This window comes from Gracilinanus agilis, chromosome 6 (assembly GCF_016433145.1).
Source record: "Gracilinanus agilis isolate LMUSP501 chromosome 6, AgileGrace, whole genome shotgun sequence".
In the NCBI taxonomy this organism is placed as follows: Eukaryota; Metazoa; Chordata; class Mammalia; order Didelphimorphia; family Didelphidae; genus Gracilinanus; species Gracilinanus agilis.
This window is the reverse complement of record NC_058135.1, coordinates 131,088,692-131,107,912: the sequence shown is the minus strand read 5'-3', so window position 1 is coordinate 131,107,912 and position 19,221 is coordinate 131,088,692. Positions and strand designations below refer to the sequence as shown.

Here is a 19,221-nt window from a genome sequence, read left to right as displayed (position 1 = left end):
AGGGTCAAACAGCTAGGAAGTGTCTGAGCCCAGATTTAAACTGAGGACCTCCATCTCTAGGTCTGGCTCTCCATCCAATGAGGCACTAGCCGCCCTTTCACATCTTTCATCTTAGATAATGAAGTGGATGGAGTTCTGGACTTGGAGTCAGGAAGATCTCATTTAACTTCCATCTGCCTCATTTTTCTTGTCTGTTAAATGGGAGAGAATAATAGCACCTCCTTCCAAAGGCGGTCAAATGGGATAAAAAAATTTTAAAGCACTTCGCACAGTGCTTGGCACATAGATATTATTATTATTCTCTAGACATATAGTTGCCTTCTTCTTCAGGCCTTTGACCTTTCTTGCCTGAACTATGAGAACTGACACCTATTGTCCCCATGTCTGAAATGTCCCTTTTCTCCAATTCATCCTTCACACAGGTTCCAAATTGATATCCCCAAAGCATAGGTCTCATTAAAGTCACTCCACTGCTCACAATGCTTCAGCAGCTCCCTATACTCTAGGATAAAATGCAAAGCTCCCCTGTTTGCCATTTAAGATTTTACAGTCTGACTCGAAGCTATGTTTATAAACTGATTTCCTATTATTCTCCCTTAGGCACTCTATGTTCCTGCCAAACTAGCCTATTTGCTTTAGTTTGCACACACAAGCCCTTTACATTCCTCCCCTGTTTCTGAATTGGCCGTCCTTCACACCTGGAATAGCTAACTCTTGTCACTCCTTCTCCGAGACCCTGGCTCCTTTCAAGGGTCACCGCCAACAAAAGGTCATCTTTGATTTGCAATCTTGGAGTCAAGGCTCCCTCTTCCTCTATCTTTTAAAGGACTCTGTATTTGTTGTGTATGTGTTTTATATTTATTTATCTGTGTACATAGTATCAGTGTCAGAGGGCTTATTTATCAGAGGACTTATATTTTATGACATCAAAAATGATTTGAATGGAAAATTGAATGGAAATTGGAATGGAAAAAAATAAATGAAAAAGAACTGATTCCCCCTGAACCCTGTCTTCTCAAGGATATATATTTTCCATTCTTTATTTTCTTATGTCAAAAGATAGGAACACTTATAGGAGGCTCACTAGGATCACTTAAATAGAGGCTCTTCACAAGAAAGTTGGGAACAAAAAATGTAGCCAGCACTGTCTATTTGCCCATAGGTTCAAATCATCTCTACAAAGATTATTCCTAAAATTTTAGATCTTTCCTTACCTCTCTATTGATCTCTAATTCTATATCAATAATTGCTTGCAGGCAATCTCTACCTTGGTGTCCTATAAGGATTTCAACTCAGTTTATTCAAATATGGAACTAATTTCTTCCATGTTCAACTGTCTCCTCTCCCAAACTTCCCTATTTCTCCTGAGGATGTCTCCATCCTTTTATTTTTTTAAGATTTAGAACTGAGAGTCAACTTTGACTCTTTCTTCTCCACTTCTTGATCTTTCTGTTTCTACCCACCATGTCTCTTGCATCTGTCCCTTTCTCTTTCCTAGTTTAGATTCTCATTTTCTTTTTCCTTTTGCCCTCTTATTTCTGTCTTATACCATCGTGGTAGTCAGTCTCTGGCTTTCAAGTCTCTCCCCCTCTCCATTTTTTCCTCCAAAGAGCTGCCAAAATTACTTTACTAGGATACATCCATGGATGTGTCACCGTACTAAAAAAGCATCATGTATGTATAATGTATAAAATGTATAAAATAATGTATAATGTTTAAAATAAAAACTTTTCATCCAGTTGTTTAATACCTTAATCTATGTCCAAAATAGCTTTCATTTCTTATTTCCATAATTCCTCTTTCACATATCTACATTACATCCAGGCTAGGCTTCTATTTGTTCTTATAAACTTGGTATTCTACAACACATCTATGGGCTTTTAAATAGGCTGCCTCTTGTGCCTGAAGTTAAGCCCTCCCTCTTTACGCAAGCCATAGGAACTTTGTCAATCTAGCATAGCTTGAATCTGAACTAGAACCCCCTTATGATTTATCTAGCAAGGCACTGTAAAGTTCTTGGTTGAATACATCTGTTGAAGGAGAATCACTATCTCCCAAGACAGCTCATTTTATTTTTAGTCATTTCTAATTGTTAGCAGGCTTTGCAAACTTTTGATTCTTTGCCACTAATTCTGCCCTCTGGGAAACAAGCAGAACAAGTCTAATCCTTCTTCCATAAGACAACCCTTCAAAGACTTAACAAGTCCTGCATCTCTCCTGGGTCTTCTAGTCTCTTGCCTGAATATATCTGGTTTATTCCACAGTTTCTCAAATTGCCCGATTCCAAGGATGTTCATCATCTTGGCTGCCCTCTTCTCCATGCTTTTAAGCATGACAATATCCTTCTAAGTCATGGCATCCAGAATTGAATCCAGCTCTGCAGGTATAGGCTAATCAGGGTAAATTGCAGCAGGATTGTGACCTTATTCTCCTCCTGCAGTCTTCTATAACATTGGATTCTTAGGCTGTCATGTAGTGCTCCTGGCACATGGGATAGCAACTTTCTGGCAAATGGAACTGTAATTTAATTGGTACAATGAACCAATTAAATGAGGAAAATGCTTTTACCAATGTGAATCTATGTCTGCTTTGCAACTTATACTCTTAGAAAGATGCCTAACACTGAAGAGGTTAATTTACTTACCCAGGATCACATGGCCAATATGTGTCAGAGGCAAAACTTGAATTTAGGTCTTCCTGATTCAGGGACTGACTCCCTGATTCTTGATAATAGCCCATTAGACCCCCAGGCCTCCCCTAATCTTACCATAATGTCTGATTATTTTTGTTTAAGTGTATAATGTTATCTTAATCTTTTTTAAAATTTTTATCATGCTAGATTGGAATCTTTTTAGATCTAGACTGTCAGCAAGTGTTCTGCTAGATATTGCATCTAGCTTTATCTTCTGCAAATAAAATAAGCATGATATCTTTACCCAACTCATTGATAAAACAGAAAAGGGACAAGGCACATATTATGTGAGGTTTCTACTAGACACCTCCTTCTAATTTGATTTTTCAGCAGACATGATGGTATTGTGGGTCCATACATTCAACTAGCTCCAATTCTAGGTAACCATAAAACTGCTTTGGCTACTTGTCTACAATGTCTGCAAGGATAGTGTGAGAAACTTTGTTAAATGCTTTCTAACATTTGGGAATCTGTATTCTAGTTATTCCTCTGATTTATCATTTTGACAGTTATATGGAATAAGGACAAGTAGTTAGATCATTATTGATCAAATGTATAGATAGCAATCATCCCTTTAATAATATCTAGAATTTAGTCAGGAATCATGTCAAGCACACATTTAAACACTTCCTTTTTAAACTTTTTCAAAAAAGTTCAGACATTTGTCTTTATGTAATCCTACGTCACCTCTCTCATGCTCCATGGCTGTTCAAATTCAGTGCTTTGGCAATCATATTTGCCAGGTCTTTTAGTACCCTATGTGAGATCGCTTGGGCCTGTTGACTTGAAGTCATCTAGAAAAGCAAAACCATTCTGTTACATGCTCTGTACTTAATTTGGGTTTCAACTGCCTGGTTGTCATATGTAGAAAGCTTGGCAAATGCAATAGTATGATAAAAATAATGGCAATGATGATGATAAAGGATCATCTTTTCTCTATTTGACCTAAAATATGCCTTCTCTTTGTTATCCATTATAATCTTATCCCACCAGGCTATAATTTTAGGTTTCTTTTATTCTTCTTTCCCTACCTCCAAATAGCTTTAAAAGTAAGAACTTTTCACAATGCTTGCATTTTTTCCACCAGGTTCAGCTGACTATGTACTCTTTTGCCCGTCTAACACTTTTCTTAAAGGATTATGCTATATTTTTTAATTTATCTCAAGTTACTGCCCTCTCTTTTGTCTTTTCAACATGCCTTTAAGAAACACTATGTTGGGTGATCAGTCCTCTGTGCATCCCCGTTATTATCTTTTGACAATTCCATTCTTTCCTCATTACTAGAATCATCTCTCTTTGATTGCCTCCCATCCCTCCTGAGCAAATTTCCCCTGAAAAGGGAAAGGGTGAGGAGATTCTACTTATTTTTTTCTCTAAAGTCACTGAAAGTATGTATGTCAAGGTATTTCTTGAATTCCTTTGCTTCATCATGAATTCTAAGACAAATCTCTCTAAGTTCCTATTCTTTCTATTTCAGCCACCAGCTCCTGCTTGTTGGTGAAAATCCAGTCTAGAAGAGCACTTAGACTTGTAGCCTATTCTATCTTCTGAAGAAGGACTATCATTAAGGTAAATTAAGACATTATTAACTTTTATTTCTGCTTAAGAGAGAGAGGCAAAGGTCTATTGGATATTTATGTAGTAGAGGTCCTGCACCACTGTAACTTTATATTTCTTTTGAGTGAAGGTTCTAAACCTTTTTTTGGTGTCATGCACTTTGGCAATGAGATGAAGCCAATGGATTCCATGTCAGAGTAATAATGTCATCAAAAGCACAAAACAGATCAGATCACAAAGGAAATAAATCATGAAATTCAGGGAGAGAGGAAGAGAGATAAAATGAGAGAGAGAGAGAGAAAGAGAGAGAGAGCTCATGAAAGAGTGTGAGAAGAGCAGGGCTTGATTTATGGGTTTTCTGATTGCCTCTAGACTTAAGAAAATGATAGGAAAATGTTAATAATGTAGATTAAACTTAAAAGTGTGTTGTGCATAATATTTTCCTCAGTCACCTCAGCTAACTTGTTACTAAATGTTTACTGAGACAACCTCTATTCTATTTCTCCCTCTTACCCCAAATACATGCCATTCTTGCTCATTGCCAATCCTAGGTTTTCACATCCTTACAGAATTCTGTGTCTCAGGCATACTGTATTTATATATATATATATTCCCCCCCCCCCCCGAGGTCATACAATAAACTATTGTTGAGAATAAGGAATGTTTTGAATTGGGGGGATGGGGCAGATAATTGCTTTTACTTCTATTCCAATATTATTAGATTATGAGACATTCTCTAGACCAGTTTTTCCAAATTTTTTTGGATACCATCTTCAGATATATTATGACATTCTTAAAACAAAAATTATCCTTACTTCCTTATTTTTTCGCATGACACTTTTAGGGAAAAAGTAATTTAATTTTTTTACCAAGTACTGAAAGGGCCCATTTGTGAATTAGTATGAATGTTTTTAAATTAATTTTTAATTTAAAATGGGAAAAATCTTGCAAAAGCTAGAACTATTTATTCTTAGCCAAAAATGAAACAAAACAACAACAAAACAAAAGCAAAACCCCAAAAAATTCAATCCCAAAAGAAGGGTTTCCTTGTTTGTTTGCAAGTACAGGGGAATTCCCACCATTCACCTATTTTCATTTCTTAACTATTAGTCCAAACAAGCAGATCACCAAAGCCTCAGACTTCAACCTTCCTCGGTACTGTTCCTTTCAATAAATTTCAGTATTTCAAAAAATTTCTATAGCAACAATTTGTGGTCAGTTACTAAGCCTGCCATAGCAATGCCCTAGTGAGAAGTGTTTCAAAGTTCCTTTTTAAATCTCTCTTATAATGATCTGGTCATTGACTGTTATGGTTTTCTAATGAGATGTAAAATGTCCTAATGGCATGTCAACAGACTGTCCAGTATTCAGAAAAATTGTTGCTCAGTGCATATCACAGGTGCTCAACCAATATTTTATATATGAATGAATACACAATTGGGAACCATGTGAAAAAAAAATATGGCCACTAGATTCATGATATTTGTGCTGTCCTAGACAGCTTCAAGGGATGGATACAGGAATAATGACTTTTGGTTACACTCAGGCCATGGAAGGATTCTATCATTCATATATAAGGCAGAATATCTTAAAGAGAGATATACATAGTGGCCTGCCCAAACCTTCTTTAACATTCCAGTCAAAATATGACAGCATTGACCATAGTAGTGAAGGATGAAAGAGGGACAACAGCAGTTGCTCATTTCTAGCAGCGGTGATTTCATTTGCTAACTAGATGTAGTTACAGCAGAGGAGGTAAGAAAGAGGAAAGAAAAGGCAGGTTCACTCAGACATGAAAAAAGTTAACTTTTTTCCTCACCAAGAACCAAGTGTGACGATTCCACCCCTCACTCTGACCATGGATCTACCTTTTCTTGTTGCAGGGAACAATGAACTGGTTAGGGAAAAATTGATCAGTTCAAACTTCCTTTAAGTGCTTTTGTAAGAGAGTTAGACAATGTAAATCATTCCCTAAGAGTCTTTCTAAATTATAAGAAGGCAAAAAGTATTATTGTTTAATTAAATGTTTAATTAATGTTTATTGTAGCCAGCATATTCATTTCAAACCGAATTTATGACAGAGTTGAATTTTGTTTTTTATGCACTGTATGTGTGCTCTTTATAGAGCAGTGCGTAGTTTATAGTGCATGGCATAATCAATGTAGTATATTTATGCCCATTTTATAGGGCTTGGGATATAATTTTACTATTTAAGTGCTTATAGTGTTTTATAGTTGCTGTATCTTTGCTTTTATGACATAATATTGGACATTTGTCACAAAATCCTTGGTCAGGAACACAACACCCTATTTCAGCTGTGTTCCTACAGATAGATGGGATCTGCTTTATGACAATTTGTTTTATGCCTTTGATTCCAGGAATGTATTTTGGTTAGAAAGGGAGACCTGCCCTTCCTGGAGTTTTCTGTTTGTGAGTACGCATAAGATGGAGGACAGACAGAGCCTTACCCACTCCTCTTCATCATAGTCAGAGTGATGTGGGATTGAGTCCTGCCTTTGGATGGAAGTCTTGGTCCCCTCTTGAGAGTTAGCCTTTTCTTCTACAGTGTTCTTGGGGGTGGCTGGTTTCTTGAGGACATAGTCTGGCCTGGCTGTGTAGAGAGCTAAAAGGGCACTTCTGACCAGCTGATCCTTAAAGGCATGCACAAAGAGCTCTGTCTGGAAGAAAAGGGATAGAGATTAAGAACACCATGAAGATTTGCATAAAAATATTTACATCAGATATCAGGTAACATTTTCAAAGTGCTCAGTACCATTTTTGACACAGAGAAGATGCTTAATAAATGCTCGTTCCCTTCTACCTCCCATTCTGTGATTCTAAAGACCTGGAAACAAAGTGGAGGGGAGGGGGGAGATACCTATCCATTGGGGAATGGATGAACAAATTTTCATGAATGAATTTAGTGGAATACTATTGCATTATTGTTACAAATGACGAGAGGGGGTGACTCAGAGGATAGAGCGCCAAACTTGGAGATAGGAGATCCTGGGTTCATTTGTGACCTTGGATACTTCCTACCTATATGACCCTGAGCAAGCCACTTCATTCCAAACAACCTGGTCCTTACCACTCTCCCCCCCTTGGAACTGATACTTAAAATTCATTCTAAGAAGGTAAAGGTTTAAAAAAAAAATTCAAGTAATCACAAAGGGGATAATTTTCAGAAAAACCTGGAAAGACTTCTATGAAACTCATGCAGGGTGAAGTAAGAAGAAGAATCAGAAGGACAGTTTATGCACTAAAAACAACATTGTAAAGAGAGAGAACTTTAAAAGACTTAAGTACTCTGATAAATGTACTAATCATCCAAGATTCCAAGTGACTCATGGTGAACTATGCAACCAAGGTACTGACCGAGAAAGGATGGACTTGCACATGAAGACAAATTTTTTGGATATGACCAGTGTTACAGTTTGCTTTGCTTGACTCTTCATATTTGTTTCAAGGGTTTTGTTTTCTTTTTGGTTTGGTTTTGTACCAGGAGAAAAGAAAGTGCGATGGAGAAAAAAATACTTTTAGTAATTAGTGGGAAAAGAGCCAAAAAGGGGAAGGATTTCTGCACAAAGCTGGGGTGAGGGAGAGTATTGTAGACTTGTTTTCTCTTAAGTATTATGTATGATACTGTAAGTATAAGAAAGAAAGAAAACTAATCATACCAATCAGTGGTAAATAGTGCAGTTTGGGAATGCTGCCAAGCTCTAGAGCTCTTCTGTTCTAAAAGTTAATGCAGAGGTACTATAGATATTATAAAAACCATCTGTTTCCACAGCCTTTCCTTGCCTCATTCCAAATCCTCTCTTTGGAGATGGTTTTCAGTGGGAATAACTATTTCAACAGTAACTACCTGCTACTTTTTTTTTAAAATGTTGAAAGAAAAAAACTACTTATGTTTAATACTTAGAACAGATTATTAAGGTAAAATAAGCCTAGGCATATTGATTAAAAGGATCATTGAGGAAGTGCCTGTGCTTTCTTTTTGGACAGAGCTCAGAGAACAAGTAGGAAGGAAGGTTTTGGTATCTTTATCATTGCTCTCTAAACCCTTCTCCCATAAATCTGTTATTGTAAAGTGCCAACATGTTGGCAGGATCCCTATGAAACAATGTCCAGTGAGGTTTAGTCATTGGTGGTAAATACCCAATAACTATCACAGAAATGACAACAACCCTATGATGAAGGCATTTCATTTTATGAATTACCTAATAAATGTGGCCTGTCTTTGGCTGGAAAAATTTGGGGAGGTGCAGTCCTTGGGTTTACGTATTATATAAACAGTGAGAGGTAGTGTAGATAGAAGGCCAGCCTCAGAGCCAAGAAGGCCAGGGTTCAAGTCTTTCCTCTGATACAAATTGGCTAAATGAGGATGAGCAACTCTTTTAACCTCCCTGTGCACTTGGGGAAAATCTGGAACAATATGTTGATCTGCATCAGAAGAGGTAGCACCATAGAAATGTCAATGGAGGCCATGCCAAATTAAGTGCCCTGCTCACATAAGTATTTGAGGTGGGATATAAACCCAAATCTCATGAACATGAGTCCCTCACCTTTGCCACTACACCATACTGATTATCACTCAATGAGTTACCCAGCGTAATGCTAGCGTCAACACTGTCAAAACTCAATGTGATTACCTACTGTTTTATTTTAATAGGTAAACACAAATATGCCTTTGGGGACAAGAATTCACTATTTGAAAAAAACTTCTGGGAAAATGGTATGGTAATAATTAGGCTTAGATCAATATCTTATACCCTATGTGTTTTAAACATAAAGAGTGATATGAAAAGTAAATTAGGCAAATGTAGAATAGTCTACCTGTCCAATTTATGCAGGAGGGAAGAATTTATGACCAAACAAGAGACAGGAAGCATTACAAGACATAAAATGAATAATTTTGATTATGTTAAATTAAAAAAGGTTTTGTATAAACAAACCAAGATTTGAAGGGAAACAACAAACTGGGAAAAAAATTGTATGACAATTTTTTCTGATAAAGGTCTTATTTCTTAAATATATGAAGAATGAAGTCAAATTTATAAGAATCCAAGTCATTCTCCAATTTAGAATTGGCTACCCACTGAATCTCTATTTGGAGAAAACAAAAAATTATTGAAGGATACACATCAGCCTTAGAAAAGAAAAGTTGCCTATTCAATGCCATGTTATCAACTAACTATATTATAAATCTTTTGCTTTTTGGAGGGGGAAGTTAATTAGAAGAAGGGTCTGGACCTGTGATTTCATCAGCCTATGCAACTACCTGTATGAAAACTCACAAAAATGGAGAAGTTACTCATTTCTTTCTTCCTGAATTTTCTCTAAATGTTCCTGATTCTGATTTCTCCTAATTCTCCTCTTAACCTCTCTTGTCACTCCTCAATCTCCTCTTCAGAATCTTCATCCACTAAATTTGGGTATCTCCCAAGACACTCCCCGTGTACCATAACACTTTATTAACTTATTTGGGGGTTCATTTATTGTCTCTATTCAGATGATTACCACATCTAAACATCTAACTCTAGTGTCTGCTCATTATACCAAGCTTTCAATTTTACTTTCTATTATAGAGAGAACCACCAAACTCCCAGGACCTGAGACCTATAGCCTTAGAGTGTGTCATCCTCTATTCTTCACTCTCATTCACCTTACGTAATCAATTAGGTGCCAAATACTGTCATTTCTATCTTCTTTTCTCTTGATTACATCCCATTCTTCCATTCGTATAATGACAGCCTATCACCTTAATTGTTTCAATAGCATTTTGGTTGGTCTACCTCCTTCAGGTCTCTGTCCACTCCGAAATGTCTTCCACTCATCCTTTACTCATCTTCAAATGTGATTTTCCTAAAGGACAGGGAGTCCCATCATCCCTCTCTCCTCTACTGTGCCTCTGTTTTATCTCTAGGATAAAATAAAAAAGTTCTTTGCTTGGTATTTAAAGTTTTTGAAAACCTGATCATTTCCTCCCTTTGATTCTTCTCATACTTTATTCTCTACAGTCAAACTATACTTGCCATTTCATCTCCACTGAAAACAAACATTCATCTCCAATCACTGTGTCTCTAAACTGGTTCCTTCCTATTCTTGGAATGCTCTTGGGAATTCTGACTCTTCCATTTCCAACTCTAAGTTTCCTAAACTCACCTCAAATGTTACCATCTACAGAAGCTCTTTCAGAGACTTTTCTTCCTGACTTTAATCTTTTTTATATGAAATTATTTTCCAACTATTCTGTATCTTGCAATTATCTAATAATTTTCAGGTTCTCTTCACTTTTAGAATGTGAGACCTTGAGGACAAAGGCTGGTTTTTACCTTATTCTTTATCCCAAATGTTAAAGACAGTGCCTGGTACACAGAAAGCCCTTATCAGGGGCAGCTAAGTAGCACATTGGACAAAGAGTGTCAAGTCTGGATTTTGGAGGTCCTGGGTTCAAATCTGGCCTCAGATACTTCCTCATTGTGTGACCTTAGAGGCAAGTCACAATCCCAGCTGCCTAGCCCTTACCATTCTTCTATTTTGAAACAGATACTTAGTGTTGATTCCAAGACAGAAGGTAAGGGTTAAAAAAAAAAAAAAACCCAACATTTAACAAATACCTACGGAACTAATTAGGACAGCTAGGTGGAACAGTGGATAAAGTAGCTGGCTGAAATTCAGAAAACTCCTCTTTCTGAGTTCAAATCTGGCCTCAGACATTTGCTAGTTGTGTGACCATGGGCAAGTCATTTAACTCTCTTTGGCTCAGTTTCTTCATCTGTCAAATGGAGAAGGAAATAGCAAACTACCTCAGTGTCTTTGTCAAGAAAACCACAAGTAGAGTCATGAAGAGTCAGATGCAACTTAAATGACTGAACAGTAACAATGGAATTAATTGCCTATTATTTTTCCTAATGTATTGAGATGTTAAGAGACTTGGCCAAGGTCACACAAGTAATATGTGTGAGTGGTAGCACTAAAGCTGGCCTTTTACTGACCATACCAGACAATCAACCATTAGAGATCATAAAACATAAGATAGCCTATGTTATAAGTAATAAAACATGGAAAATTGTTAGATAAAATGGACTCTACAAATCATTTATTCAACTACTATGCATTTTCCAGATGTGGAAACCGAGTACTAGAGAAATCAGAAAAATTTCCTAAGATCACCTTATAACTCCCACTTCAATGTTACTGAATTAAAATAAAATTCATGATCAGTTCAATCTATACACATGATTTCTTCAAGTCCTTGATTTATAGAGTAAATGAAATTAGTACGGAAAGGAACTAGAGAAATCTAATCCTAACCCACTACTTTACAAAGAGGGAAACTAAGGATTGGAAAAGCATTTTGCCTGAGATCATTTATTAAATTCATGGGTAGCATCATGAATAGAATCTGTATTACTTTTCTCTTAGGCCAGTGAGACTTGCAATACAAAATGCTTTCTATTTAGCATCTACTTGAGATTAACCCCTAAGATCCAGGCTACCATACCAATTACCAATGCTGTCAGCTTGTTTAAAAACAGTATTTGCTCACTATTTGCCCAGTAACATGCTACTCTGAATATAAGAAAAATCAAAAGGAAGGATGTGAAAGACTACCAGAGAAGGCAGAAGAGTTTAGTGGTGAGCAAATTAAAAAAAAAAAAATGCAACAACATAAAACAAATGGCAAGTCAGAGATTTTATTATAAAAAACGAAAGGATAGGTTAACTGAAAAAAATACTAAAGTGTAAGAAGGGAAAATACTATACTATGAAGACTGAGGGGAAAAAAGCAAGAGAAAAGAATTTCTGGGAAGTAGATATATTGAGGTTTAAAACAAACCTGCGCTGTCATGTTGCTAATGGCAAAATATATTATACACATAATTTTCCATATAACATGGTTATGTACAATAATATTAGTTTTAAATATTAAAAACATGCATTCCCAATAATTCATTTTGACTAAACTACTTTTCTGCTGATGGTTTCAATAAGCTCTGCTGATTTATTTTTATAGCCACACAGCTTGCTGGCTTTGAATTAAAGCTCAGTATCTCCTCCTTCCTCACACTCACATGGTGGAGAGAATTGAAGAGAGATTTTCAAAAGAAGGTATTCAAAAGCATTTAAGATACCAGGATCAAGAATGGTAAGCAATAGTCATCAAAACAATATGGTAGGGAGCAGCTGGGTAGCTCAATGGATTGAGAGCCAGGCCTAGAGACGGGAGGTCCTAGGTTCAAAGCCAGCCTCAGACACTTCACATCTGTGTGACCCTGGGCATGTCACTTGACTCCCATTATTGTCCAACCTTACCACTATTCCACCTAGGAGCCAATACACAGAAGTTAAGGGTAAAAAAAAAACAAAAACAAAAACAACAAAAAAAAACAAACAATGTGGTACTGGCTAAGAGATAGAAGAGTAGAGCAATAGAATAGAATAGGGTTAAATGATCTCAATAAGCTAGTGTTCCATAAACCCAAAGACTTTTGGGAAAAGAACTCACTGTTTGACAAAAACTGCTGGGAAATTTGAAAAACAGTATGGGGAAAATTAGGTTTAGATTAACATCTTACACCTCATATATATATAATTTACAAAATTAGTAAATGACTTATAAAGTGAAATCATAAATAAATTAGGTGAACATAGATTATTATACCTGTCAGATCTGTGGGAAAGGAAGGAATTTAAGACCAAGCAAGAGATAGAGAACATTATAAAATGCAAAATGAATGACATTGATTATATAAAATTAAAAAGGTTTTGTACAAACAAAACCAATACAACCAAAATTAGAAGGAAAGCAACAAACTGGGAGAATATTTTTATAACAAAACTCTCTGACAAAGTTTTAATTTCTCAGATATGTAAGGAACTAAATCAAATTTATAAAATATCAAGCTATTCCCCAATCGACAAATGGTTAAAGGTCATGAATGGGCAGTTTTCACATGATGAAATAAAAACTATCAATAAGCACATAAAAAAAAGTGTTCTAAATCCCTCCTGATTAGAGAATACAAATTAAAATAACTCTGAGGTACCACTTCAAACCTAGCAGACTGGCCAATATGACAGCAAAGGAAAGTGATAAATGTTGGAGGGGGTGTGGTAAAATTGGGACACTGATACACTGCTGGTGAAGTTGTGAATTGATCCAACCATCCTGGAGGGAAATTTGGAACTATGTGCAAAGAACTTTAAATGAATGCCTGCCCTTTGACTCAGTCATATCCTGCCACGTTTGTACCCCAAAGAGATAATGAAGAAAACAACTTGTACAAAAATATTTACAGCTGCATTCTTTGTGGTGGCAAAAAAAAAATGGAAAACGAAGGGATGTCCATCAGTTGGGGAATAGCTGAACAAATTGTAGTATATGTTGGTGATGGAATATTATTGTGCTGAAAGGAATAAAGAAATGGAAATAATTCCATGTGAACTGGAAAGACATCCAGGAATTGATGCAGAGCTAAAGGAGCAGAACCAGAAGAACATTGTACACAGAGATTGATCAACATTATGGCACAATCAAATATAATAAACTTTTCTATCAGCAGCAATGCAAAGACCCAGGACAATCCAGAGGAACTTGTGAGAAAGAACTCTATCCACATTCAAAGAAAGAATTGTGGAACACAAAATGCATTAGAAAATATATGCTCAATAACATAGTACAATAGGGATGTGATTAAAGACTTGATGGTAAAAGTTCACTTTACTGCATATATGAATAATATAGAAATAAGTTTTGAACAATGATACATATATAACCCAGTAGAAGTTCTTGTCTGCTTTGAGAGGGGTGAGGAGATATTATGAATCATGTAATCATGGAAAAAATATTCTAAATAAAAGAAAAACATTTTAAATAAAAATTAAAAAAAAATAATGCTAAGCACAAAGCCCTGAAGGGTTGGTAACTCATTACTGGTGTGAACCAAGAGCCATTCTCTTTTCTTCTTACCCCTCCAAACAATAATGGCAGAGCTCCCAGGTGCATTTGGTTCAGGTCTAAAGATATAAGCCTTACTCTTTGTTTATTTTTATGGAATTGGTCAAAGTAATAATATATCACTTCTGAGAAGAAAAGGATTCTGATTCTACTGCTAAAAACAGAAAACAAAGCAAAAAACCACTTCATCCAAAGAAGTATGATGGAATGTTTAGAATGAAAGAACTGAAGTCAGAAAGATCCCTGTTCAAATTCTACCTATTTGTTGGGTTCAAGGTCAAAACTTCTTTGAGCCTTCCTCATATTCAGAATTGGAACAATATACCTGTAGATGTGATGCTCAGAAGAGACAATACCTATAAAGTACCTTGCAGATATAATTTATTATGATTTTAATTTAAAAACCAAATATTTAAAAGTATATCAACACAGAGTAATATAGGGAGAAAACACTCACTACTAGAGTCAGAAGAGAACTGTATTCAAATCACTTACTAATCAATAAACTTTTAGAAAGTCACTTTATTCACCTGTAAATTATGAATAATTATATCTCTATTGTCTGCCTCAGTCTCCTCGCCTGAAAATAAGGATAAGAATACCTCTAGTGTCAGATTCTTGGGGTTGTAAGAATCTGATGAAATAAGACACATGCAAAAGTAATAATGTAAATATACTTATTGACTAATAAACCTTTTATTTATTTATTTACTCAATATACTCATTATCCCTTATTTTGGGTATTTCTCTATATGTGACACACTGGAGGCACATAAGAATGAGTAGAATCAGAAATACTGATATTACTGTATCTCACTATGATGTCAATCAGGAAATTGAACTTACAGTGAGATTCAATGACTTGTTCATGGTTATAGGTCACAGGTCCAAGATTACCCGCACTGAAATTTAGCATTGCCAACGTCCAATTCTAGAGGCTCAATTCTATCATACTGCCACTTGGTGTACAACTACAGCACTTCATTTAGAAACCACATTTAATGTTATTACAAAGGTATCTTCTTAGTCTATTATGTGATACTTTTTCTGAGGATAGCCTTTTATCCATCTAATTTATCTAAAAAATTTGTATCTGGTTTAAAATAGAGCCATTTGAGAAGCTCCTTGTACTAAATAGTAAATATATCAACTAATTTGATATAAGGATTTGTGGCCAATACCTAACCATATCAGCTAGTGTGCTATTATTTTCTCTAAATTGAAAATATTCACATTTTAAATGAGTTTTTTTTTTCAGTAGGTGAACAGGGGATTGGCATGCACACCTGCAAAAAAAGAAGAACAATAGGAAAAAAAAGTTACTCAGTTAAAAAGAGTGCAGAGAATATTTTCAGGGAAGAGAGTAGAGCAATTTGCTAAGTTCTTTGTCTTATTCTTTTCCAATCCCATCTCTTCTCTTGTTACAATGTTTTTTCTTTCCTCTTTTTAAAATTGTGATTTTATGGGACAAGGGATAGCTTGGTGATGAAAACTTCCTACCAAGTCAGATGTATATGTGTGTATGTGTGTGTATTTGTGTGTGTGTGTGTGTGTGTGTGTGTGTGTATAAATTTTTTTTAACTTAAGGTCATGGAGAATAATGTGAAAATAATGCAATGGTAGCGGTCTGTCTGGTGTCTAAATTTTGGAGAATTCTAAATGTTAGCCAATGACTTTTGCACTATACCACAGGTTAAATAACAAATTTGTGGACCTTAATCCTGCTTTTTATGGATTATTTGAAAATGGAGTAATGTCTTAGGTGTCAAGATGTGGCATCTAATTAATAAATAACTTAGAGACCTAAATTTTATTTATAAATTAGTAACTTAAATGAGTAAATCAGTGATAAGTAAAATTAGTAAATCAAGAATTCTTAAAACTGGATCTGTTCTCTATTCTTTTTAAAATTTATTTAAATCTTTACCTTCTGTCCTAGAATCAAAACTGTGGATTGGTTCTAAGGCAGAAGCGTGGTAAAGGGTAGGCAATAGGGGTTAAGTGTCTTGCCACAGTTGGGAAGTATCTGAGACCAGATTTGAACCCAGGACCTCCATCTCTAACTGCCCCCTGTTCTCTATTCTTTAAGAAAAAACCCTACTTGCTATACAATATCCAAAAGGTTTCAAGGTTCTATATGAAGGGAGGTCCTAAAAGAGAAGTAGAAAAGGTCAGTGAAATCATTATAGGGTTAAGCAATCATTAGAGTGACAGGCAAAGTAAATCTTTGAAATAGATGGACAGTACAAGACTGTCTCTCAGATGGATATGGCCTTGGTTATGGAGTTTCTGAGCAAAATGAAATAAATGTGCATGAGGTTTCTATTAAAAATTTAATAATCAAGTGCTTGATTTAAGGAATAAGTACCCACAAATATTTCCAAGACATAAAGGTGAAAATCTTAGCTATTATACATGGTAAGGGAAATTTCACAGTGACCTGTATCATATATTTGAAGTTTGTATTTCTGACACAGAAGAATGATTTATTTGTGTTCTAGCGATAGAGGGCCTTTTCTCCTGAAGAAGGTAAAGAAAAGAAAATAATGCTCCTTTAACACTCTAGTTTGTTAGGAAAAGTGGAGGATCCCCAGAAGGAAAGAATAATAAGGCTTGAAGGGATCTGAGGTGGAAGAAAGGAGATGACTCATGTCAGGATATTAGAATAGAAGCATTTGTACAGAAAATAAAGGGAAGGAAAATGGCAGCTGCATAATTATAGCTTAAAATTAGGTTTGAGGTTCTCTGTGAAGAGGATAGAGGTGGATGCTCTGAAAACAAAGAAGTTACTTGTCCTCTTCAAAAATGATATGGTAGAAAAGATGGTTGAGAAGCCAGACAGACCCATTAGATCTCTGCCAAATTACTCTCCAGCAACTATGTTAAAGTAATGCCTTAAAATGAATTCTAGTGAAGCATAAATAAAAAAAAAGATAGGATGAAATAATTTTCACCCTAAAACAACTTAGAAGGCTGTCATGAAAGATCTACTGCACCAGAGTAGAAGTAAAGTACAAAGCAGTGACAGGACAAGGCAGTCTCCATCCCAGACAAGGTCTTTCGGGGTGCTGAATCAGCAGCAAAACTTCCAGAACTCTGAACCACAGTTGGTAAAGGGCTCAGACAACTACTCAGAAGGGGATTAAAATGGTCTCCTTGCTGGCTCTTGACAAAAGACTGGATTGCATTGCCTAATCACAGATCCAGGTTGTGAGGAAGAATACTAGTTATCACCAGTATATGCAGTTGCAGGGGACCGGGAGATCCTGCTCACAGTTTCAGGGTGAAAAAGAGTGCTTGTGGTTGCTCACAGATAAGAACATGGGCTTGGAGAGTACTAAACACACCTCTCCTCACCATCAAACCACCTTGGAAGAACTGAAAACTTATAGAGCCAAAGAGATAGCTCCGAAAGCATTTACCGAAAAAACCTGAGACTAGGAACAGTGTTCCCTTTACCATAGTTACAGAACCCAATTTTAACAGTTTTTTAGGCTAAAAGAAAAGAAAATGTTGGAAAATCAGCAAGAAGCAACAGCAAAAAAGAAACAAAACTAGGTATTTTGTGACAGAAAATACCAAAACTCAGATGATGACAACAAAGTCAATAATTCTGAAACCAAAGTCTTCAAGAAAAATGATTTGGTCTCGAGCCCAAAAAAAACTAGTTAAAGAGTTCAAAAAAAGATTTTAAAAAATCAAATAGGAGTCAGAATAAAAATTGGGAAAAGAAATGAAATTGATAAAGGAAAATCTTGAAAAAAAATCAGCATCTTAGTAAAGAAGACACATACACATAATAGCTTAAAAATAAAATAGACAAGTTGGTATAAGAGGCACAAAAATTTACAAAAGAGAATTTTTAAAAAAGAAAAATTAATGAAATGAAAAAAGATGTTAAAATGCAGTAAAAAGAAGAACATTTCTGAAGGCCGAATTGGCCACTTAGAAAAAGAGGCACAAAAATTCACTGAGGAAAATAACTTTTTAAAAAGTAGAATTGGATGAATTATAAAAGATGTTCAAAAATTTCACTGAAGAAAATAATGTGGGAAAAATGAGAATTTGTTAAGTGGAAGCTAATGACTCCATGAGAAAATCAAGAAAAAAAAATCAAACAAATTCAAAAGAATGAATAAAACCTGAAATATCTCATAGGAAAAAACAACTGACTTGGAAAATAAATACAGGAGAGATAATTTTTAAATTATTGAATTACCTGAAAGCCATGATTAAAAAAAAGAATATTACCTTTTAAGAAATTATCAAGGAAAATTGCCCTGATATTCTAGAACCAGAGGATAAAATAAAAATGGAAAGCAAAATGTTCTAAAACAGTATGTACATTTTATGCGGCAATAATATTGCTAGGTTTGTATCCAAAAGAGATTAAAAGACAAAAAGAGGACTTATATGTGAAAAAAATATTTAAAGCTGCTTTTTTATGGGGTCAAAGAATTGTAAAGTGAGCGGATGTCCTAAGTAAGTTATAATATACAATTGTAATGGAAATAAGCTGTGAAAAAATCTGGAAAGATTTAGATGAGCTAAAATAGAGTGAAGTAAACAGAACCAGGAGAGCATTATACACAGTAACAGCAGTACCATAAACAGGAACAACTGTGAATAACAACTGTTCTCAGCAATATGATGACCCAAATCCCAAAGGACTCATGAAAAAAAAATGCCATTTCCTTCCAGAAAAAGAACTGCTGGAGTCTGAATCTAGATCAAAGCAAACTTTTTTAACTTTCTTTCTTCTTTTTTTTTTTTTGTTCAAATTTTCTTCCACAAAAGGATTACAATAGGAATACGTTTAACATGATAGCAAATGTAAAATTTATATTAGATTGCTTACCATTCTCAGGGAATATGGAAGGGTATGGGAAAAGGGGAAAATGAGAGAATTTCAGACTTGAAAAGCTTTTTTTAAATATTGGAAACTCTTTTTTTACATGTAATTGGGAAAAATATTAATAAATTACTAAAGTAAAGAAGATCTTGTGGG

The 19,221-nt window shown here is 35.4% G+C and overlaps 1 protein-coding gene across 2 annotated transcripts in view; it reads right to left on the bottom strand.

Moving 5' to 3' along the window:
* Positions 1–19,221, bottom strand: part of INPP4B (inositol polyphosphate-4-phosphatase type II B) — a 483,546-nt gene that overhangs the window by 159,054 nt on the left and 305,271 nt on the right. For both annotated transcript variants that reach the window (XM_044680328.1, XM_044680327.1), the window contains exon 14: positions 6,718–6,927. In XM_044680328.1, the coding sequence (XP_044536263.1) occupies positions 6,718–6,927 (210 nt within the window). The remainder of the gene's footprint in view (positions 1–6,717; positions 6,928–19,221) is intronic.